At 40.5% G+C, this 23,445-nt stretch overlaps 3 protein-coding genes across 3 annotated transcripts; all 3 read right to left on the bottom strand.

The window, feature by feature from the left end:
- Window positions 1-2,437: 2,437 nt before the first annotated feature.
- Window positions 2,438-7,556, bottom strand: LOC107276005 (uncharacterized). Its single transcript, XM_015787042.3, has 15 exons — window positions 7,300-7,556; window positions 5,700-5,794; window positions 5,506-5,607; window positions 5,264-5,392; window positions 5,084-5,188; window positions 4,898-4,978; window positions 4,604-4,719; window positions 4,420-4,521; window positions 4,187-4,306; window positions 4,017-4,067; window positions 3,860-3,926; window positions 3,705-3,758; window positions 3,529-3,603; window positions 3,385-3,417; window positions 2,438-2,917 (listed from the first exon to the last, which is right to left on the bottom strand). The coding sequence occupies exons 3-15, from the start codon at window positions 5,593-5,595 to the stop codon at window positions 2,810-2,812; spliced, it is 1,131 nt and encodes a 376-aa protein (XP_015642528.1). The 5' UTR covers window positions 5,596-5,607; window positions 5,700-5,794; window positions 7,300-7,556; the 3' UTR covers window positions 2,438-2,809.
- A 2,462-nt stretch (window positions 7,557-10,018) lies between these two features.
- LOC4342127 (uncharacterized) lies at window positions 10,019-16,182 on the bottom strand. Its single transcript, XM_015787046.3, has 10 exons — window positions 15,921-16,182; window positions 15,586-15,729; window positions 15,209-15,334; window positions 13,563-13,646; window positions 13,367-13,482; window positions 12,955-13,252; window positions 12,774-12,827; window positions 12,558-12,632; window positions 12,420-12,452; window positions 10,019-10,653 (listed from the first exon to the last, which is right to left on the bottom strand). Exons 1-10 carry the CDS (start codon window positions 16,011-16,013, stop codon window positions 10,546-10,548), a joined length of 1,131 nt encoding a protein of 376 aa, XP_015642532.1. The 5' UTR covers window positions 16,014-16,182; the 3' UTR covers window positions 10,019-10,545.
- A 3,820-nt stretch (window positions 16,183-20,002) lies between these two features.
- On the bottom strand, window positions 20,003-22,384 carry LOC107277226 (uncharacterized). Its single transcript, XM_066311786.1, has 8 exons — window positions 22,316-22,384; window positions 21,721-21,855; window positions 21,503-21,586; window positions 21,278-21,393; window positions 20,850-21,144; window positions 20,692-20,745; window positions 20,483-20,557; window positions 20,003-20,011 (listed from the first exon to the last, which is right to left on the bottom strand). The coding sequence occupies exons 1-8, from the start codon at window positions 22,382-22,384 to the stop codon at window positions 20,003-20,005; spliced, it is 837 nt and encodes a 278-aa protein (XP_066167883.1).
- Window positions 22,385-23,445: the final 1,061 nt, after the last annotated feature.

Genomic DNA, 23,445 nt, shown 5'->3' with positions numbered 1-23,445 from the left:
TGGATTCGCCGAAGGGAGTTCGTCGGCGGCGGATTGCGGCGGTGGCAACCGACGGAGAGAAAAGGGGGAAACGGCGACGAGGTCACGAGGGGCCGATTCCCGGCGGTGAGAGCATCTACGCGGATACGGGAACCCATCTCTTGCGCCGGATTAGGAGGAAACGCATCGAGGGAGGCCGGCGACGAGAGACGCTTCCGAGCTCGGGCGGCGACGGCGGCGAGCACACGGCGAGCGACGGCAGCAGTCGGGGCGGCGCCAGCTAGCTACTGGGGTACTACTCGAGCGGCTACTCAAAGCTAAGGGGAAGAGATGGAGCGAGGAGGGAGAACGGAGGGATGCACTACCATGCGGGACGGGGCGCAGTGACGAGAGGCCGACGGCACGGGAGTGATCTCTCCGGCCTCGGGCCGGGGAAGAGGAAGAAGAGGGCACGCCCGGAGTCCGCTTCCGCGTCCTTGCTCGTGCCGGCTCCTCCGACACGCACGACGACGAACGGCGACGACGGAACAGGGGCGACAGGGTGTGGCGGCGAGAGATGAAAACGAGGGGGGGGGGAGGAAATGGAGGAGGGAGGAGCTTGGGTTTATAGGGGCGACAATGTCGGTTTGGGAACCGACCTAGGGCGGTCAAGGGAGAGGGCTAGCGCTCGGCGGTCGCGGCCCAAACGGCGACAGGGGGGGAGGAGGATGACGCCGGCGGGAGAGAAAAGGGAGAAAGGGGGGAGAGAAAGGGGGCTTGCCCCCTTGCCACTTTGGGAAAAGGAGGAGGGAGAGAGGGCGATGAGGAGGAGCCCTGCCTCCTTTCCTTGGAAGCACGCGCGGGGAGAGGCGGGGTCGAGTCGATGACGACGGCGATGACGGCCGGGCGGTGTGGAGCGGAGCGGCGACACGGACGGCAGGCGCGGACAGGCGCGGCAGAGGGTGACGGCGGCGACGACTAGGCGGTCGGCCACCACGGCACGCGTGCGCGGGAAGCAATGGGCGGCGCGGCTCGGGCAGCGAGAGCGGAGAGGGAGGGCTCGGCTCGGCGCGGCTCACGCGCACGCACGCGCGGCGCGCGGGCAGAGCGGGGAGAGAGAGAGAGGGAGAGATGGGGAGGGAGGGAGAGATGGGCCGAGAGGAGTTCGGCCCATCGAACCCGAGGGAGGCAAAATAGACTTTTGGGGAGGGATTTGATTTGGGAAGGATTTGGATTCGGGATTGAACTTGACGATAGATCGGGGATTTGAGATCTGAGATGACACGGACACTAGACAACAAGCAAAGAAACAGATTTCGCAATTAGGGTTTTTAAGAGATAGTTTTCCCGCTAGGCGCCACGACGGAACGGGCGCTACAAAAACACAGGAAAAACACAGGAATGATCGTTTGATTGGACCATAGGAAAAACATAGGAATCGGATGAGATAGAATCGAAGGATTTTTTCCAAGAGGTTGGAACTCTTGCTAAGTTTCCTCCAAAACCTATATGCTATAAGCCATTCCATATGAATTTTGTAGGATTTGGAAAACTTCAATCCTTTGAATCAAAGAGCTACATAGGAAATTTCCTATAGGATTTCAATCCTATGAAATTTCTTCGTAATTCCTTTGATTCAAAGGGGCCCTAAAATTCTAATCAGCTAGCTGATGGTTTGTGAATGTGATGCCACGCTACTCACACTACACAATACTACAAAGCAGTAGGATTAAAGGCTCAACATTTATCACCTTAATTTCTTCAATTAATGGGCTCCCCATTGTTAGGGTTATGAATAACACATATACAATAATAATCAATTAAGCTCGGCAGGACCCATTATATACCAAGTTTTATACAGAATCATACCTCGTATATAGAAGAAGTTTCGGATAAGAAATGACAAGCAGAGTTCCACATGAAAATTATAAATACTACTCGAATTGTATTTATACTTGTCTCTCTAATTCTATTTGGACAAGGTGATATATATGGGTATAAATACAAGACCCTTTAGGGAGGGGAGGACAAACCCGAATAAATCAACAAGCTCAGTTAGAATAGATACCAATACACGCCACCAGACATTGACATCAGATATTAGATTACCCTAGACAGATCCAATCTGGTGTCATGCCGATAAGATGGATCTAACGCTATCTCTGATATCGCCGAGTACGTATTCGAGAAGGAAGATTACCCCATTGTTGACTACGTGTTGGTGTTCTATGTCGCCAAGTCGATGATGACTAGATTGATTATCCTAAGTATTGTACTTGTGTGATTCTGATAAATAAGACCAATACTGGCTTCGGCCAACAGGATTAGGTTATTACCTTCCGATGAAGGGGTCCGAACATATATAAAAAAAATCCTTTTCTTTGTCTCTTTTATCTCAATCTTATATATACCCTAGTACCAACGATTCTCATACCATGTAAATACTGTAGTTATGGTCTCAAACGTCGACACATAAAAATACAACAATTTCACCATCTTTAAGATATCTGTGTGTATCTCTTTCAGAGAAATTGACCATGAAAAGTATACAAACGCGTGATAATTCATACATGATCGGTCAGTGACCATAGATAATTCACAAAAAAAAATGGCGGGAAGAATCAATGATGAAAAGGAAGTGTGTGCAGTTAATTTGGTAATATCTCTTCAATTCTTCACGCAGTCTTCAGCATGTACGCGTATATATATAGCTAGGGATATATGCCTCCATCTCTCTCTCTCTCTATATATATATATTCTCGCTTAATTTCATTTGGGAAAAAAAGATGCATGTGATGCCAGTGCTGAACTATGCAAACAATTAAGTGTTGGTGGTTGCATATGTCCAAGTTCAAGGGTGATACTCTTCTAGTGCCTGCGACGAATCCCCAAGCTTCTTTTCGGCGTTGGAAATTCTGTCGTGGAAGGTGCGCATCTCCGCCCATTGTCGGGCTCGAACCTGCACGCACGCACGTAATTAACATCATCGATTACTCCCTCCGGTTTCATTTTAATTGATGCTTTGAACAATAACACGCTCTACAAGATATACCTTTGACATTGTTTTTCTATTATAATATATACAATAAATAAATGCATGTTTATTTTTATTATAGTGTTTTGAAAGACAAATCTATATATGTTTTTCTAGTTTCTTTAAACTAAATATTTTTAAAATTATTGATGGTCAAAGTTATAAAAGTTTAACCTCAACCTTGTCTAAAACGTCAATTAATATAGAACCAGAGGGAGTACGTCTTCAACTGAACACTTTAGATAATACTTAATTAATCACACACTAATAGAATGCTTCTTCAGTTAACATGCATGCACTATGTACTACAACAGTAGTAATTACTGTATCATTTCATATTGGTGCAAAGAATGGGCTTCATTTCATATTGAACTAAAGAATTACTGAGTTACCTTTTCGCTGCTTCCTTGTTGTTCACCGTTACCCTGAAGAAAGAGATCGAGAAATTGATTAGTAACACAAACAAACAAACAAAGGAGACCCTGAATTCAGTAACGAGCAAGCAAATTACAGTTAAGAAGAAATTATTTATTAACCTGGGCAATGAGCGTGGGAACTCCATGATGGGACACGTACTGCGCGTCCACGATGCCGATCTGCTCTTCAGGATTCTGCCATTCATGCATGATGATCATGTGTTTAACCTTATTTCTTCAGCAAGCTATTTGAGTAGTAGTACCATCTGAATGAACACTAGTGTACTAGTACTTACGTCGACGCATCTCCAGAAATTGAAGTCCAGACCCCAGCCATGAACCAAGTCATTCTGCATATTTATAAGCATATACAGTTCCATTGGCTCGTTTACTTTTGGTTGAAATTAAGTGTTAGTGAGAAATAATTGTGAATGAATTAATATATACTTGCCTGAATCATGTGCCAGACGCATGTCCAGGCTTCCCTGGAGAAGACGGGCGCCATCACCTCCACGAACCTGCGTGTCGATCGTTATGTCTTTCAGACTCGAGGAGTTTCAGAGACCAAATAAGACAGTAGTAGTGGAGTAAGAGGAAATTCATGTCACCCGCTGCAGGGTCGTTGGTGCACATCAGGGCAACGCCCTCCCTCATTCGTCCTGTTCCAAATTTTACCACACACAAACTGTCTGCGTCAGTCAGTGTCTCTACTGAAGTAACAAGAGCCTGAATTTCTTCAGATCGATTTCCATGGTTCGTTTTCAGCTGCTTTACTTACTTGTGCATTTCCCGGCCGTCGTTTCTTCGAACGGTGACTTCATACGTCTTCTTCCCTCTTGTGCTGTCCAATCCTGGCTGCGATATCTCCAACCCATTCTTCTTCGCCACCTTCACGTACCTATGTGTTTCCGATCGATTTGTTGGTTGGTTGGTTGTTCAAAGGCCACAACACATTACTTGATCAGCTCCAATAAGCAAAATTCAGAGTTCAGAAACCAGACACACACGTACTCTTCCGCGGTGAAGTTGTCGACTCCCAGATCCTCGTCCCACAAGAAGATGTATTCGTATGGCGCCACGATGCTCGGATGCAGGAACCTCTTTGCAAACCACCTTCGATCAATCATTTGTCATTAGCCCATCAGCTACAGATTGGAGTACTACTGTAAGCATAATGCTGCTGCTCAGTGCTCACCATTTGGTCTGCTTCTTGGCGCTGACGTGAACAGCCTGCTTCGACCACTCCAAGTCATCCCATTCAGTCGTGCGCCCGTCGTAGTGGAACAGAACCACGTCGAACTTATCAGAGAACTGCACATTGTTCACTTCTGAGATTAAAGTTTACAGCTGACGACATATGGTAAAGTTCAGAAACTGAACATCCAAACGCCACATGTTCAGTTCAGAGATGCAGTGCTAGCTACCAGAAGCAAGAAAAACATTCAGAGAGATGATTTCCTGCCTCTTCCTGAATCTTAATTCCTTTTACCTTGAGAACAGTTGCATTCACATTGGCTTTCTCAGAGTATCCCACCGCGAGTGCCAAAAGGTACTTGCCAGTCGCCACGTCCTGATGATCGATCAGTGCACAAACACATATATGAAGCTCTTATATCAACTTTACTGTCCATATTTAAGTTAACAAACCAGAATCAGAGTTCAGAGAGCTGCCTACCTCCCTTGGTGATCCCCACAGCCGTCTCATGTGAAGATCAGACTCTGTAACTACTAATCCTGGTGGTAGCTTCTCTGCACCTTTCGGCTTTGTCAACGCAGGATTCTAAAACCATCAAACAACAGAAGATAATGAGTTTATCTACTACCAGCTGAGAAACTAGAAGCTCTCAAATTTTACCTCTGAAGTGCCATTTGACAGGATAGTGGTGTTTCTGAATGGTGACCACAGTATGCCTATCATGCTGCTGCCACTAAAGCTGTAGTTCGCACCATCACCACTGCTGCAAGGTAATAAGCCACACTGAAGCTGCATGCATCACACAAAAGGAGACTCATTGATTCATCAGATAAAGATCATCTCTCAAATTTCATGGGCAAAAACAGATATCATAAATAGTACATACTGTATCTATCTATTACCTGTGGTGTGATCTGTACTGGAAAAGAAATGCCAATGAAGAATCCAAATACCGCCGCAGATAATGCGGTCACAATGGGGTTTGCTCTCATTCTCACTGTTTACTAACAAGATCATCTCAAATGTTAGTTAGTACACCTAGTTAGTCCTTAGGAAAAGATGAAAACATCAAGAAAAGAGAGTGGTAAGAGCTCACATTATTTCTCTTGAGAACTGCAAGTAAATTAAACAGCGCAGTTTGCGTTCGCTGTCTGCTAACAAGGTCTTTTACTCTTCAGTGACCCAACTGAACTGTAAAAAACCCATGTTTCAGAGGAGCAACCAAACAACATTCAGGCAATGGCAGCAGTACACACAAGAAGGAAAACAAGAAGGAGCTGCAGACTTACAGGCACAAACAGAATTGACGTCCTGTACACGGGTGCAGGTATGCAAAGAGGATGAAAATTAAGCACCGACTGACCTATATATGACTTGTTATGCTGGCTGGCTAAGCTACTCTGCTTGGACTGCTGTTTAGCCTTGATTTGGTTGTGAAATAAAGGGATAACTAAAATAACATGATTGATAGAGTAGAATCCGGCTAACTTATGCAGGGGAAGTATGGAGTTGAGTTCCTTACACTTGCACTCAAAGCAGCTGACTCCCGATCCTACAATCTAGCTACTCTGCAACTTGTTTCATAAGGTATGCTAGCTAGCAAGTTTGCACACAAAGTAAGGCCAGCATTGCTCTCAAGGTCTGCACGTATTATATTATTATACTTCTCTAGATTAACTTTTGACAATGGTTACAGCGGTCCCTACCAGTAACAGAAACAATGGTGTTTGGATCAGGGACTAAAATTTTATTCCCTGTCATATCGGATGTTTGGACACTAATTAGAAGTATTAAACGTAGACTAATGACAAAACTCATTCCACAACCCTGAACTAATTCGCGAGACGAATCTATTGAGCCTAATTAATACATGATTAGCCTATGTGATGCTACAGTAAACATGTGCTAATTATGGATTAATTAGGCTTAAAAAATTTGTCTCGCGAATTAGCTCACATTTATGCAATTAGTTTTATTATTAGTCTACGTTTAATACTTCTAATTAGTGTTCAAACATCCGACGTTTAATACTTCTAATTAGTCTCTGGATCCAAACACCACCTAGTTTTATCTACCTTGTATCTATTATCATACTTATGTTATGGGTAATTTTTATCATCCTTGAGAATGTATGACATTTGTAGTGTAAAAGTTGATACCTCCAGTTACTTTCTTAAGTACTGTAAAATTTCTCTTATATTATACTGTATTACTAAGATAGCTAAAAAAAGAAGCCGCCATCTCTGTTTTGGAGGTGTAGAAATTACCAGGTTAATCATATCAGAGAATAAAAAAGATATACACCATTTGGTCATTGTGAGTTTAGATTATAACCGTACAAATTGATTGATAAAGTTGTATATAAAATACAGTTGCACACTACATATGAGGAAAAAAAAAGTATTGTACACCCAATACATGTATATCTTTAAAATCCTACTGTATATAAAAGGCTACAACTGTACAAACGAAAAACATAAACTAAAAGTTGTATATCGAATCCTATTCTGCTTTGAAAATCAAGGCTCCAAGAAATTTACGCGGGAAATCCACTAGTTTAATGAAAAGGATCTCCTAGTCCTACCAACGACTTAAGCAGTGGTGTGCTAATTAAAATTGAGAGTATATAACTGTTGAATAAAAAAGTGCGTAGGTTTTTTAAAACTGTAAATTTGGATACCGAAGGTTGCACGTACGGCCGGCGGTTCGCGAGGGGATGGAGGCGGCTGCTCCGGCGGCCGGCTTAGGGGGCGGCGGCGGCTACGGCTGCCGTCGGCGATCGATCGTCTTCATCGCGTCGATCTCGGTGGTGTCTGTCTGATTCTCATCTCCGAATTGAAGAAGAGCCGTTGTGTGTTCTTCCTGCTTAATATCTCTGCCACACCATCCATTTTCTTCATCGCTTACGCTTATTGACTTTATTTGTTGCTGTATTAAGCACGACAGAATGAGAGTCCATCAAGTACTAGCGTGAGATTTAATGTACACTAATACAAATTTGATGTACACAACTGTGAGCAGTTTAACTATTGCTTCTGCTAACTGTTAGTATATACTACTATAGTACACACTAGAAATTTAGTAACACTAGCAATTTTTTTTAAAAAAAAATCAACACTAGTTAGATTAATTTGGTTGTGCTCTAAGCTCACTTTCTTTCCAACCTAATGGTACTGGACATTTTTATTATGGTAGTACATCATTTTAGGTTTATCCCAAATCAAATATTTCTATACCAAACCATTAATTCTTAGAAACTTGTATAGTTTAACAACATATGAACTGAATATTAAGAAAGCATTTCTCACGACAAGTTTTGAGAATATAAAACTTATGATGTTAAACTATATGAATTTATAAATATTGAAATGTTGAACTTAGGACAAATGTAGTATATTTGTTTTTGCGTCTGTGTGGCAGTGTGGGTATTTATGCGTTTGTTGGGAGCCCAATCTTTGACAGCGCTGTGGCTATGCTGCAGCAGCAAATGAAAAAAAAGAAAAAGAAAAGAAAAACCGTATGTGCTAGCTTGCTGCTGCAGCCCGCCAGCCGCAGCGAATGGAACCTACTGTGTATCAGGGTTTTCTTTGTTAAATTAAATTTTCAGGTAAGATTGACTTTATTAGCTTAGGAAAAATGCATACAAATTAAAGCCAGTTCGCCAAAGGCTCGTACCCCGACGGCCCGACTTACGTCCGACACAGAGATTTGGCCCAACCCAAACACAGCACGGCCCAACCCGGCCGTTGGATTGTACCTGGGACTCTTCCTCGGCACGGCATGACCCAACGATCAGCACAACCGCAGCCCGACATCCCCCGCTCCTGCAGGCTGTAGTCCGTTGGCGGCCGACTCAAAGAGATAAGGGAGGTAAATAGACTTATTCCAGTCATATATAAGGCACGGCATAAAGAGATGAGGGAGGCGAAATATAATTATTCCAAGGACGAGCACAGTGGGTTTTGCTCGTCATGCCTAGAACATAGGTGCAGCCCATGAGCGGGCATAACACGACGTGTCAGTCGGGCCATGCGGGCTCAACTGATCTTGAACCGTGCCTTAGTTGTGTTTGGGCCGGACCATGTAGGCGGCCCATTTGGCCATCTATAGCTAGGGTATAATGCTTATTTTTCAGATAAACCAAGGTGGTTAATTTTTTTCATGTGAAGGTGCCAAGGTGGTTAAATTGATTAGATAGGTCACCACTCGCAAATGTGCACATTAATTAAGATCTAGTCATTTGTACTACTTCTGTCACAGAATAAATTAATCTAATATAAAATGTGATACAAATTATGATATTGCAAATCTAGATAGAAGCCTATAGAATGTGTCACATTTCATACTAGATTATAGAACATATTTAAGAAGAAGAGAGTACTCTGTCCAAAAAAACCCAACCGACCCCTCCTACTATAGTTTGTCCAGATTCGTTGTACTATAAAGGTTACATCTCTTACATCTCTTTCTAGGTTGGGTTTTTCGGAACGGAGGGAGTAGGTTAGACTCAATCAATGCACTCAGACGTTGATTTCTCTGTGTCTTAACATGCATGCTGCACGCACTTGCGGATTTTGATGATGAAACTATATATGAGGGTTTCGTTTAATTAGGGTGAAATTAAGCAAGCGACAAATTAAATCCAGTCCGATCAACCATATCGTTGGCATTGACCAGCACAGGCTCCAAGGTCAACATACACACATATATGATTGATTATTGGAAAAAGCCATCATCGATCTCAGCATGAAATACAATGAACATAATGTCGATTTTATAATTGAATCCGGCCGTTGAGTCTGCTGCTATATACCATCGATTTCATCGGTATCAAGCATATATATGTACTCAATCTCTGTGAACCAATGAATTAATCGGTCAATTAGTACTACTAGTATATATAGTACACAACTTGCCTGGTTCGGAAACCGGCCGGCCTAGTTTAATTAGTCAGCCGTCGCCTAGAAAGCCATGAATTTAACTATACTTTAGTCTATAAACCTGAAGATTACTATATATGCTCTGAAGTCAAATATGAAGTGCTAGCTATAGCAGAAGCAATTTCTCTCCACAAGCATGCTTTTCCTTTCTCTCGACACGTAGCCATGCATGTACATGTTGACAAATTAAGCCATACTCCATACTCCCTTCGTCCCAAAAAAAAAAAGATAAACCCTAGGTTTTCATGTTCAACTTTGACTGTCCGTCTTATATGAAATTTTTTTATAATTCGTATTTTCATTATTGTTAGATGATAAAACATGATTAATATTTTATGCGTGACTTGTCTTTTTAATTTTTTTCATAATTTTTTTAAATAAGACGGACAGTCAAACGTTGGACACGGAAACTAGGGTTTGTCTTTTTTTGGGACGGAGGGAGTATGTTATTGACAACAACAAACAATATAATATTATATTATGAACCGACCAATATTGTGTAGATACTATATATTACTACACCAGAAGTTCAACTGATTTATTACAGAAATTAAACGAGACCTAGCTTAATCAACATAAAGTCAACACGTACGCAATGAGTCAAATTAAAAGAGGAGAAAAAGAGAAGGTAGCTAGAGGAAGAATTGAATCAACACAAATTTCTTTTGAGGCAATCAATGCAAATCAATTGAAGTCGTTTTTAGTACTATTTGGCTTGAGATGTATATTTGGTACTGTAGGGTGCAGTTTTAACCCCATGATCCCATATTCGATTTCTCAATTAAAGTGCTCACATTATCTCTTTGGCTGTCAAATGTTTTTTTAACTTTCAAATTAACCATGCCATGTATACTAAACTAGTTCATATGTGCTCTCGTGAGCCTAGTTAATTTTGCCCCCCAAAGAACCTGCCTCTTTGTAACTAAATCTGGTTAATTTGATCATCCGAGACGATATATATGATGTAGAGGTCTAGGCTGACGTTAATTGTTAATTAATAACTCAGCGATGATGATCTGCTGCAGCTGCCGTGGCGTCGGCTTGAGCCTTTTCGGCGTCGGCGATTCTGCGGTAGAAGGTGCGCATCTCGTCAAACTGCCGGGATCTCACCTACGTATTTACACACCAGATATGTATTAATTAACATCTACAGGAATATATATATTACGTCAAGTTTTTTTATACATTAATATATTTAATAACTAGTACACAAATTACTTTTTAATAACTAGTCAAAAGCCAAATTCCTAGCTTATCAAAACAATTGAACACATATTTAATCCAACTATAGTAAATTTTATATAATTTTCCTTATTGTAAATACATTGAATTGATTGGTTACATAACCCTCAATTTTTTTTTAATTTACCTGGGCCCTCTTGTAAAAGATGGCATATCTAATGAGCCCTTAAGAAAAAAAAAACAAACCGAATATAATATTGCTTAGGACCTCGAGTGATTCGATTTTGTAAGTTTAGGGACCCATTATATCTGGTATTTGGTTCAGGGATGAATTGCAAACTCGGCGATAGATTGAGGGACCTATAGTGAACTTATTCCTAGCCAAAGAGACCAAATTTGCCTCATAGACCCAATAAGCTCAGTAGGTGGCACCTAAACCCAACTTTTTTTTTGGATTTTTTTCTTGCATATCTGAAATACTCCCTCCATCTCAAAATAACCCATCTTAGGATAACGAAGCTGAATAAAGGCTTATCTAGATTCGTTGTCGTAGAAAGGGTCACATCCCATCCTAGGTTGAATTGTTTTGGGACGGAGGGAGTAGGTGCACGGGTTGAGGAAGGGGGCTAGAGAGAGTAGGCTACGTGAGAAGTATATGAAGGCTTGGTAGCGGTAGCCAGTAGCGGAGGAAGCGCGCGCGGAGAGAGAGAGAGAGAGAGAGAGAGAGAGAGAGAGAGAGAGAGAGAGAGAGAGGAGCAATTCTACGATCCTTGAGGATGTACCACGAGGTACCAAAAATTTAGTGTAAAATTTTGTACCTCATGGTACCTAGGTACCAAATTTACAATAGAAAAAATGGTACCTTATGGTACCTCCTCAAGTATCTCATGAGGTACCAAATTTACAATAGAAAAAATGGTACCTCATGGTACCTTCTCAAGTACCTCATGTTATCTCTAACGAGCTAAACTTCTAGCTCGGCTCATTAGAAAAATCAAACGAGCTGAGCTGAGCCGAGCCGAGCTTGTCACGAGCCGAGCGAGCTAACGAGCCACGAGCTCCCTGTCCACCCCTAGTAGCGGCAGCCAGTAGCGGAGGAAGCGCGTGCGCACAGAGAGAGAGAGAGGCCGATTGATCCAGACTGGAGCGTCATCCCTTCACCAACATTTTGGGTCCCAGGTATCAAGGAGATGTACGGTCAAAATAGACACCACCATCCTTACCATTTTAAGAGTATAGATTATACTATCTCCATATTTTAATGTATGACGCCGTTGACTTTTTGTCCAACGTTTGACCATTTGTCTTATTCAAAAAATTTATGTAATTATCATTTATTTTATTATGACTTGATTCGTTATCGAATGTTCTTTAAGCATGCCATAAATATTTTCATATTTGCATAAAAATTTTGAATAAAACGAATGGTCAAACGTTGGTCGAAAAGTCAACGGCGTCATACATTAAAATACGGAAAGAGTAATATATACTATGAATAAAAGTTGTACGATTATATTTATGATGCTATATATACACACTTCGATAATATAACATATTTTAAAATATTCATATATTCTTAAAAGAAGGTAAGATTGAAGTTTAAACTTAAAAACAGTGTGCATGCCGTATCAAATAGTATTTGAGGAGTTAAGAGAGTAGCTACTTAGAATAATACAGTTAATTGTACGACTTACCTTGGCACTGCTCCCTTCTTGTTCTCCGTTGCCCTGTATATATGTGGAGAGAAAAACACAATTAAATATGGTAGGAGTAGTGTATAATTTAACCAAAGCTAGTTGCATTATGGGATAATAGATATTGTTTTTAGTTACTTGGCTTATGAGCGTTGGGACACCGCGATGGACAACGAACTGCGCATCCACGACGCCTATATGCTCTTCAGGCTCCTGCTTTGCCAATATATATATGAATGAATGCATGATTCGATCGATTTTTTTAAATTAAGCAGTACATTATTTCAGTGTACATCGATCTGAATGTAGAGATCGCCAGTGTTTGCAGCTAATAAGCTAGCAGTATGAACTTACGTCGACGCATCTCCAGAAATTGTGGTCGAGACCCCAGCCGTGGACCAAATCATTCTGCGTACATACAATGCATGCAGATTCATTATATTGATCGTTAGTTCGTTTATGTCTGACTGAAATACTAACCAATACTACTGTAAGTCAGAATTAATATAATGAATGCGATGGATAGGACACTTGCCGGGATCATGTGCCAGACGCATGCCCAGGCGTCTCTGGAGAAGACGGGCGCCATGACCTCGACGAACCTGCCGGAGGTGTGCATGTCGCCGGCGGGCCTCCTGGCGGTGGCCGTGTAGCGTGATCTCTTCCCTTTGGTGGCGTCGAGCCCCGGCTGCGAGATCCCCAGGCCATGCTTCCTGGCGATGCTGATGTACTCCTCCGCACTGAAGTTGTCCACTCCCAGATCCTCATCCCACAGGAATATGTACTCGTATGGCGCCACGATGCTCGGATGCATGAATCTCTTCGCAAACCACCTATTCAATTTCAATTCAATTCATATGCATTTACTATATACTGATCGATATGATGATCAATCAATTCAGCTAATTAATTAACAGTTGGATTAATTGGAGTAGGTAGTTAATTACCATTTGGTCTGCTTCTTGGCGCTGACATGAACAACCTTCTTGGACCACTCGAACTCCTCCCATTCAGTCGTCCGACCGTCGTAATGGAACAGCACTATGTCAAACTTGTCCGATAACTGCATGTATTATATTCCTATTATTATTCATTAAGTCTGCAAATATATAGGATCGAGTAATAAGTTAATGAGCGAGCGACCTTGTGAACAGTTGCATTGATGTTGTCTTTCTCAGTGTACCCCACCGTCAGCGTCACAAGGTACTGCTTGCCACTCGCAACGTCCTGTATACACATTACGTACATACATACTCCATATATGATCAGTTAAGAATAAAATCATACACTACTACTACAATAGAATGGCCCAATTATATATACGCTTTATTAGTGCCGGTTTAGCCAAAAACCGGTATTGATAGGAACGATTTTCCACTCATCCACGTGCCTAGCTAGCTAGTACGACTAATTAATAAGAGAAACCAGGCCTTAAGTCAACATCGCAAGTACTCCATCGATCTCCACCCTCTTCTCTCATCCTCGACTCACAGCTAGCGACGGTGGACGATGACGGTGAGGCCCATAAGTCCATAGGCGAGGCAGCGGTGGCCTCTTTCTTCGTGTGTTGAATGTAGAAGGATTTCGATATCGGTATGTGATGTGGTTGGTTGTTCTGTTGTTGATGGTGTAAGACGAATAATTGAATCAATGTGACTAGCTTGTTCTTGATCTGTGATGTGGTTGTTTTATTCTTGATCTTTGGATGTGGCTGCTCTTATGTTCTATACAATGGCTAATAATAATAATAATCTTCGTGCGCATACCACTACTACAAAAAGCATTTTTCCATACGGTCGAATCTGATTTTCGTAGGCAGTTGGGTGACTCGCACGCACCTACTCTCTCCGTCCAAAAAAAAGACAAATCCTGGGTTTCCGTGCCAACGTTTGACTGTCCGTCTTATATGAATTTTTTTATAATTAGTATTTTCATTGTTGTTAGATGATAAAACATGGTTAATACTTTATGCATGACTTATCTTTTTAATTTTTTTATAATTTTTTCAAATAAGACGGACGGTCAAACGTTGGACACGGAAACCAGGGTTTGTCTTTTTTTGGGACGGAGGGAGTAGGTGTCTGCGAAATTCGCTACTTTTGCGTGTGGATGGCGCACCCGCATGAGGAGTAGACCGGAGTGAAGAGGAGTGGGAGAGAGAAAGACAATGGAGTGGAGAATAAAATAAAAGAAGAGTTGGAAAAGAGGGAGGGGGTGATTCTTTCATGCGGATTACTTAACAGGCCCGCATGCAAAAACATAAGTATTTTCGCGTGTGGTTCTTCTAGAGACCAGCTTGCGAAAATTAATTTTTACATATGGACCTCTTAAGAAGCTGTATGCGAAAATGGGGATTGATTTTTGCAGACGCGGATATTTATGACCCGCCTACAACCTATAAGGTGCTTGTTGAGAAAAAATCATTTGTGTAGTAGTGTACTCATCCTTGAAAAATCTACATACATGCAATTTCTAATCCCTTAACTATGTGGATTAATTCCCTACATACTTATCTTACCTCACCAAAGAATATTGACATTATTTTGCTTCGACAATAGACATGTTTCTTTTAGAAGGCGTTTGAATTTAGTGAGCATGCAAGTTTCACGGACAAGACAGGAAGAGTCCCCACATGTAGGTGATAGAGCTGGTGGTGGCAGATTCACTGTCACCACCAGCTCTAAAGTACTACTACCTTCTAAAGTAGTATAGATACAAGCGGCCTGTGCACCAAGTGATCGATGAGAAGATAGACAGACATAATGCATATATATAGCTGTAGCATGTACCGATGTTGGGTGGCCCCAGAGGCGGTGTAGATGAAGATCAGAGTCCCGGACAACAATACCCGGAGGCAGCCTCTCCGCTCCTTGCGGTTTTTTCGCCACTGCAGCTGCTGCTGTCGTTGTACCGTTCTGCAAGCACAGCCCGATCGATCGATATGTAAATTGGTTACGAGACAGATCGATCGTTCATATATATGTAAATTCAGACAAACTACTGCCTTTACTAGTGTACTGTCCGAGAAAGAAGAACCGCTAGGTACGATCCAGCTGCAGGTAAAAATCCGTATGATATGAGGTAGCTAGCTAGTGTATATATCACGATCGAACACAAAGTAGTAGTAGTAGTAGTAGTAGTAGTAGTAGTAGTAGTAGTAGTGTACCCCTGAAATAGTGGCATTCGACGGGGCACTAGTGCTGTTTCTGACGGATGGTGCCCAGAAGTTGAGCATGTTGTTGTTGCTGTCACTGCTGGAGCTGGAGTTCGTGTTTGTACCGTCGCAAGGGAGAAAGGCACAATACTGAAGCTGCATGCACAAATATATATATATATATATATATATATATATATATATATATATATATATATATATATATATATATATATATATATATATATATATATATTCATTTGTTTAGATATATATATAAAGATTGATCCATCGAGTAGGTTTAGACATATATACTGTACATGTATGTATGGAATATATTTACTCACCTTTGGTGTGATTTCTACAGGAAAAGAAATACCAATGAAGAAGCCGAACACGGCCGCGGATAATGCCGTAAAGATCGAACTTGCTGCTTTCATCTTCGACCTGCTTTTGCTAAGCTAATAAACTTATCAACCAACAATTAAGCTGTTCGATCGATCGCACCAGCTAGCTGCTAGCAGAAGCTCGATCGATCATTAGCATGCTTAGCTAGCTTGATTGTCGCTGTGCTTTGCTCCTGGATCGACTAGCTATAGCCTATAGCTGCGCATTCAAATATGGACGATGACTGGTTAATAAAGGAGGAGGTATCAATGGATGGATCCGATTCCGGCCAAATAAGTCAGTCGTTAACTTGTACAGGGGAAAGGTCACTTACGACCTACCTTACCTAGCTTCCTTCGACTTGCACCCAAAGCATACATGCATTCGAATCATACGCGTATATGCATGAAACCAGCGGATACTATATATGCAGCTAATGCAGTTGACCTTAATTTGTTGAATAGGAATATACCACTGTTCCAAAACACGTATAAGTTCTGGATATTGAAACCATTAATTACCTCACTCCCGGCACTCATAAGAGGACCTCATCGGCGGAAACGATAATTAGCGCAGACGCGCTACTTATCGATCTAGCGCGTGTTTCTAGCCCACTTCACTGTGTTCTATTCCGGCCCACCAGTAAGGAAGCGAGTCTAATTTTTCTTTGTGCAACGAAACGACGGGGGGCACGCGCGCACGCGGATTCGGAGGAAAAATCGTGATTAGTTTTTTTACTTCCGATAATCACACTATTAATCAACATTCTCTTTTTTCAGATTTTTTTCCCATTTTTACTAAAGGTTTAAAAATCTCTACATGAAATTTGAAACTTTCAATTCGAATTTTAAAAACTTTCAACCCGAACTTTGGAAACTTTCAAGTCAAATTTATAAAACTTTCAACTCAAATTTGAAAACTTCCAACTCGAATTTGAAAACTTTCAACTCAAATTTTGAGTCAAAAGTTTTTAGAATTTTAATTAAAATCTTTGAATTCTAAGTTTGAAAGTTTTTATAATTTAAGTTGAATGATTTTAATTTTGAGATGAAAGTTTTCAAATTTGAGTTAAAAGATTCCAGTCTTTAGTTGAAAGTTTTCACATCCGAATTGAAAGTTTTTAAATCCGAGTTGAAAGTTTTTAAATCTTGACTTGAATATTTTCAAATCTAAGTTGAAAGTTTCAAAAAATCCAAATCTTGGCTTAAAAGTTTTCAAGTCTAAGTTAAAAATTGTAAATCTTCACTTTAAAAGTTTGTTAGAGTCAACTCTCCGTTCCTGTCCCAATTTACCGTGTCCTAAAATAAAGGGGGAAAAACACGTTTTTTCCCAAAAAAACGAAAGGAAAACAGAAAAAAATAAAAAAAAATAAACATGCGCGCGTGGGAGAAAAAACTGGAAACATGCAAGTGGACCCCGCTATCGCCGATTCCTATCCAATCCGTGTGTGACTTATTCTCCCCCCGCGCACGCGCTGGGTAGGAGCCCCCCCATCGGTGCTTGATGAGCTTGGATTGACAACTAGCACCAATAGAGGGGCGACAAATAAAAAAAAAGCCGCCTCAGTGAATTGAATCGATTGCCCCCCAATCCCCATAGGCATGTTGTAACCGAATAGGCATGAAGAATCTCCAATTGCAATCACAAAATCATTCGCATAAGCATGTTGTTCAATTACTCCTCCAAACCCAACTAAACATTCACAAAATCATTCATAAATCACAAGAGGGGAGAAGAAGCTGCGGCATGGACATGGCCATCGAAGAACAAGATGGTGAAGAGGGTGGTTGCTGTCGAATTGACCGCTCGGTCAGATCCGATCGAAGCCAAGCACGTGGCGGCCAGATCCAAGTGGCCAGATCTGGCGGTCTTCGACCTCCATATAGCTGCCGACGCCTCTTAGACAGAGGAGAAAAGATATATTTTTTTAAAAAAAATTTAAGGTAGAGAGGAGAAAAGATTTTTTTAAATAAAAATTCTGTGACGGACATGTGAATCCCACAAATACGTAGGCACTACCATAGAATGATAAGTCAGCGCACGGAGTGGGTTGGAGTGTGTTTAAACCTGTATGATATGTGGGTCCCACTAATCCGAAAATGTATTCTCAAAATTTAGAGATTTAGAGATGACACACCTGTATAAGTTAAGATACCGTCCATGCACTTCACTCTATAATGTAATGAGATCTTGCAAACCAATGCAAATACAAATTAAGTCAACGTGAAGGGGGTCTAAAAGAGGAGAAAACGAAGTTACAAGAAGAATCAACACATTTTTTTAGGCAATGGATGAAAATAAACTAATAAAGCATCTACTAATATTCTAGCAGCCCATGCTCTCATATGAGCCTAGTTTACAGTAGTGTACTAGTGTATGCCTTATGTTTGGCCACAAAATGATCTTTTTTAACTAAATCTGGTTAATCAAATCAACAGGACATGATCTAGAGTTCTATATAGGTCTATATTGTTGGTGTTAATCTCTCAGCGATGCTGCTCTGCTGCGGTGGCGTTGGCTTGGGCCTTGTCGGCGCTGGCAATTCTGCGGTCGAAGGTATGCATCTCCTCAAACTGCCGGGATCTCACCTACATTGTGTACAAGATATTAATACGTAATTTTCTCCGGTCCAATAAAAAATACCTTAAGGTACCGATATCTCACGGTACCAAAACATTTACGATCGTTGGATCTAGCTGGCAAGATGAGCATTATTAGATCTAACGATCGAAAACAATTAGGTATCGTGAGGTACCGGTACCTCGAGATACTTTTTATTGGACTGGAGCAAATCTCTATTAATACTTAACAAGTCTCAAGTTCTTTTGCACAAATATTTTACGATCGATCTGCTTGTTGAGTACTCAATATTAGAGGGAGTAATAATGATATTAATATTATATACTCTCCATTTTAATTAATAGCTAACGTTGTTAACTTCTAGCGTTATGTTTCATCATTTATCTTATTTAAAAAATTAGTGCAAATATGTAGAAATATAAATCATCCTTTTAAGTCTCTTTAATAATAAAATAAATCATAATAAATGATACAGTTTTTATATATTTTTAATAACATAAATAGTCAAACGTCATGTCAAATGATGTTGTCTATTAAAAACAAAAATATCATATATATGCGTATCTAAGTTGTATTTCTGTTGGGTTCCTAAGTTAGTCTGATTATTTGGGATTAACAAATACCTGTTTTAATTAGTTGGCTTGGGGAGTCAATTATAGATCAATCTTTGTACGATTAATAATTCCAAATTCGGAATCAATAAACAATAATGTGCTGTACTCAACTTGAAGTATCAGTTAGATTTTCTGGAGTTGTGCTTATTTAGGGTTTCAATTAAATTTCACTATATACAGTGATAATTTGTTCTGCTCATTAACGTCCAGCTTATCTTTCTCGTTAACGTGAGAGATTTTCTCAGAATGTTGTAAGTATAGACATATACGTAAACAGTAAAATGATTTTACCCTTCTTGAGTAGATATCGGTATGTGCAATGTAAAATTTAATACCTCTAAGGTATCTCGAGGTAAATTAACAAAATTTTTAATATAGCTCTTTGGTACATGCAAGTACTTTGTAAGGACTACAAAATTTGTCCAAACAGATAGATAGTTGTATTTTACATACCTTGGCACTACTTCCATCTTGTTCTCCATTGCCCTATTTGTCAAGAGAAAGACAATTATTGATGAACTAGCGTTTAATCAACCAAGCTAGTTGCGGGTTCAAATTAAACCTCAAGTAACTGGCAAGGTACACATATGGAGAAATTCTTTGTATACCTCCTAAATATATTACTAACCCTTTCTATGTTGTAGAATTTATCTGATCCTTTTCATATCCCCGAGTTTCTTCATTGATCCCTTAAACATCCATTCGGTTATAGTTTACCATTAAGTTTTTTTTATGACTATTATATTGTCGCTAGTTATATATATTACAAAATTTTAAGCATTCTTACAGTAAATAGCAATGTTCAATTAGACAAAAAAATATTTTTTGAGAGCAATTACACAAAATTATTAGAGTGGCTGAAATGCATATTAAAAAAAATGCACTGAATAAGAAAAACGTTTTTTTTAAAAAAAAAATCTTTGCATGAAGTGATAATAGTGACATAAGTAGGGTACATGGTTATGACAAAACCCACATTTTTAACTACATATTCATTAAAAAGTTACTTTTAAATTTGGTGCAAAATTTCACATTTTTTTAGTTTCAATAAAATCATTTTTAAAAAATGAATTTTGAAAGTGCATATTTAGTAATTTATCTCATACTATTTTTTTCACAATCCAAATATAATTCTTGTATAGAACGTAGAACATTGTTAGCTTTTATTGATATATCAATCAGGGCAATAAGATCATTTTAACGGTTACTAACGGAATTATATATAAGAAATCGTAACAAAAACTCTATATAAGAGATGAAGCAAATCTCAAGATCAGGCGAAGGACCACGTGAAATTTTAGGGACACATAGAGAATTGACCTATATACCTGGCTTACGAGCGTTGGGACGCCGCGATGGACTACGAACTGCGCATCCACGACACCTATATGCTTTTCAGGCTCCTGCATGCAAATTAATTATGATCGATCGATCGATCAATTTCTTCAAGCACAATAATATAATATAGTACCACAGCATATGACAATCTGAATAATGTAGATGGAGCTGCAGAGTCGTAGTAATTAGAAGTACTTACGTGGACGCATCTCCAGAAATTGAAGTCGAGACCCCAACCATGAACCAAGTCATTCTGCATGCATGCAGAATTGCAGATTTCATTCGGTTCTCGTTTACTTTTGGCTGAAATTAACTGTAAGTGAGAATAAATTCAGAAATAGTACGTAATGCGCTTGCCTGGATCATGTGCCAGACGCATGCCCAGGCGTCCCTGGAGAAGACAGGCGCCATCACCTCGACGAACCTGCCGGAGTTGTGCATGTCGCCGGAGGGCCTCCTGACGGTGACAGGGTACTGTCTCCTCCCTTTGGTGCCGTCGAGCCCCGGCTGCGAGATGTCCAGGGCGTGTTTCCTGACGATGCTGATGTACTCCTCCGCGGTGAAGTTGTCAACTCCCAGATCCTCATCCCACACGAACACGTACTCGTACGCCGCAACGATGCTCGGGTGCAGGAACCTCTTGGCAAACCACCTGCAAGAAATTAAATTCATCAATTCGATCTCACATTTAGCCATATATGCATTCATGCATGCTTAATATATGTAATAATGATGTCTGATATATATATATCGAGACATGCATGGAGTAGCTACAGGGAGGTTACCATTTGGCCTGCTTCCTGGCGCTGACATGAACAACCTTCTTGGACCACTCGAACTCCTCCCATTCACTTGTGCGCCCGTCGTAATGGAACAGCACTATGTCAAACTTGTCTGATAACTGCGCGTATATTGCATTTACTAGGTGTTAATTTTGAATATATCAATCAATTAATGGACCTGGCATATATATCTTGTAAGTATTAATTACTGATCAGTTAGTTAATGACCTTGTGAATAGTTGCATTGACATTGGCTTTCTCGGTGTAACCCACCGACATGGTCAGAAGGTACTGCTTGCCACTCGCCACGTCCTGTACGTACATTCATACAAACATGCATGTAAGAGATCGATCGATCGATACATAGAAGCTAGCTACACTGACATCGATATGTGATGGAGGCCTGTGCATGGCGCAAGCAGAGATGAAGATCAGATCGATCATACGGATGTTGGGTTTCCCCAGAGGCGGCGGAGATGAAGATCAGATTCCCGGACGACGATGCCCGGAGGCAGCCTCTCCTCTGCTGCTTTCTTCCTCGACACCTGTACTGCTTCTGCTTCTATCTTGCTCTTCTCCTTCTGCAAGCATCATCAATATATATAATTGCGCACGTTTTTGTATTACTTAAATTGGTTATTAGTATTAATTAGTTCGACACAGTTACGTTGTATATATATCACTATATATATATAGTAGCTAGACGAGATATATATTATACCGGCCCTGAAATAGTGGCGTTTGACGAAAAGTTGGCAGTGGTGCTGTTACGGACGGAAAATGGTGCCGCCCACAACGACATGTACTTGTTGAGTATGTTGATGTTGCTGGCCGAGGAGCTGGAGTTTGTGTTTGTACCGCAAGGGATTAGAAAGGCGCAATATTCAAGCTGCAATGCATGCACGTACGTACAATTGCACAGATATTCATGAGTATATATAAATTAAATTAAATTTTCCATATATATATATATATGTATATAATTAAGGACATATACATATATACATGTGTACTAATTAGGTAATAAGTAACATAGGTTACCTTTGGTGTGATTTGTACTGGAAAAGAGATGCCAATGAAGAAGCCCAGCACGGCCGCGGATAATGCCATCAGTATCGAACTTGCTTTCATCCTCCTCGATTGATCGATCGGATAACTAAAGACTTATATCTTAGCTAGCAGCTCAGTCGATCGATTACTGCTAGCTAGCTTAATTAGCTTGCTTCAGTTTGGTCCTGGGCTTGTACTATGTATTAGCTGCATGGATCGACGGGTTAATAAAGGTCGGTCAATCTATCCGCCCAATTAAGTCAGTCGTTAACGTGGACACATGCATATCCTCTGCCGTACGGCACTAATTAGTCGTACGTTACGGCCCACTGACATGTCGGTCCCATCGGTGATCGTCTATGCGGTTAACTTGTAAAGGGGAAAGGGCGTGGTGTAGCTTCGACTTGCACCCAAAGCATACATACATACATATGCAAGCTCTTGCACTTGACTTTGACTCCGATCGTCCGAGCCACTGCAGCTAGGTAAAACGTGAACATACAGTAGTACTCACTGGACCACCCACAGCTTGTTGAATTGGCAAATAAATACTCCCTCCATCCTATAAAAAAACAACCTAATACTAAATATGTAACACATCATAATACACAACAAATATAGATATACATCTGTTGAGATGATATGTCACATCCGATACTTGCTTCGGTTTTTAATTCTATGGGACAGAGGGACTGCCTATCTCGTAGGCGTAGCTACTTCTGGTGTCCTCCTTCCATCATAAATATTCTAGGTTAGCTTACATTAAAATTCATTTAAACATTTGAAACTTTAGCTAGCAGTAATTTCTCTTATATACTTAGTTTAAAATGAAAAATAAATAGTACGCACATATTTACCTTAAAAATTACAACAATGTATAACATCATATAAACTTCTTGTACTTTATACTCCGAGGATGTTTGGTAGAGGCTCAAGATCTAAAATGGAATGCAGTTATAGAGCTAGGAAAAGATAGGTCCACTATTTCTATATTTATTTTAAACAAATTCACACGCTCGTTCTTAAAAAATTGAGAATAGGATGCAAACTGAGCTTAGCTCAACTGGTAAGGTCTATTGTGGTGGAACCTGCCCACCCAATTTTAAAATCTAGATTTAGGA

This window comes from Oryza sativa, chromosome 6 (genome assembly GCF_034140825.1).
Source record: "Oryza sativa Japonica Group chromosome 6, ASM3414082v1".
NCBI classification, from domain to species: domain Eukaryota; kingdom Viridiplantae; phylum Streptophyta; class Magnoliopsida; order Poales; family Poaceae; genus Oryza; species Oryza sativa.
This window is presented reverse-complemented; position numbering and strand designations above follow the sequence as displayed.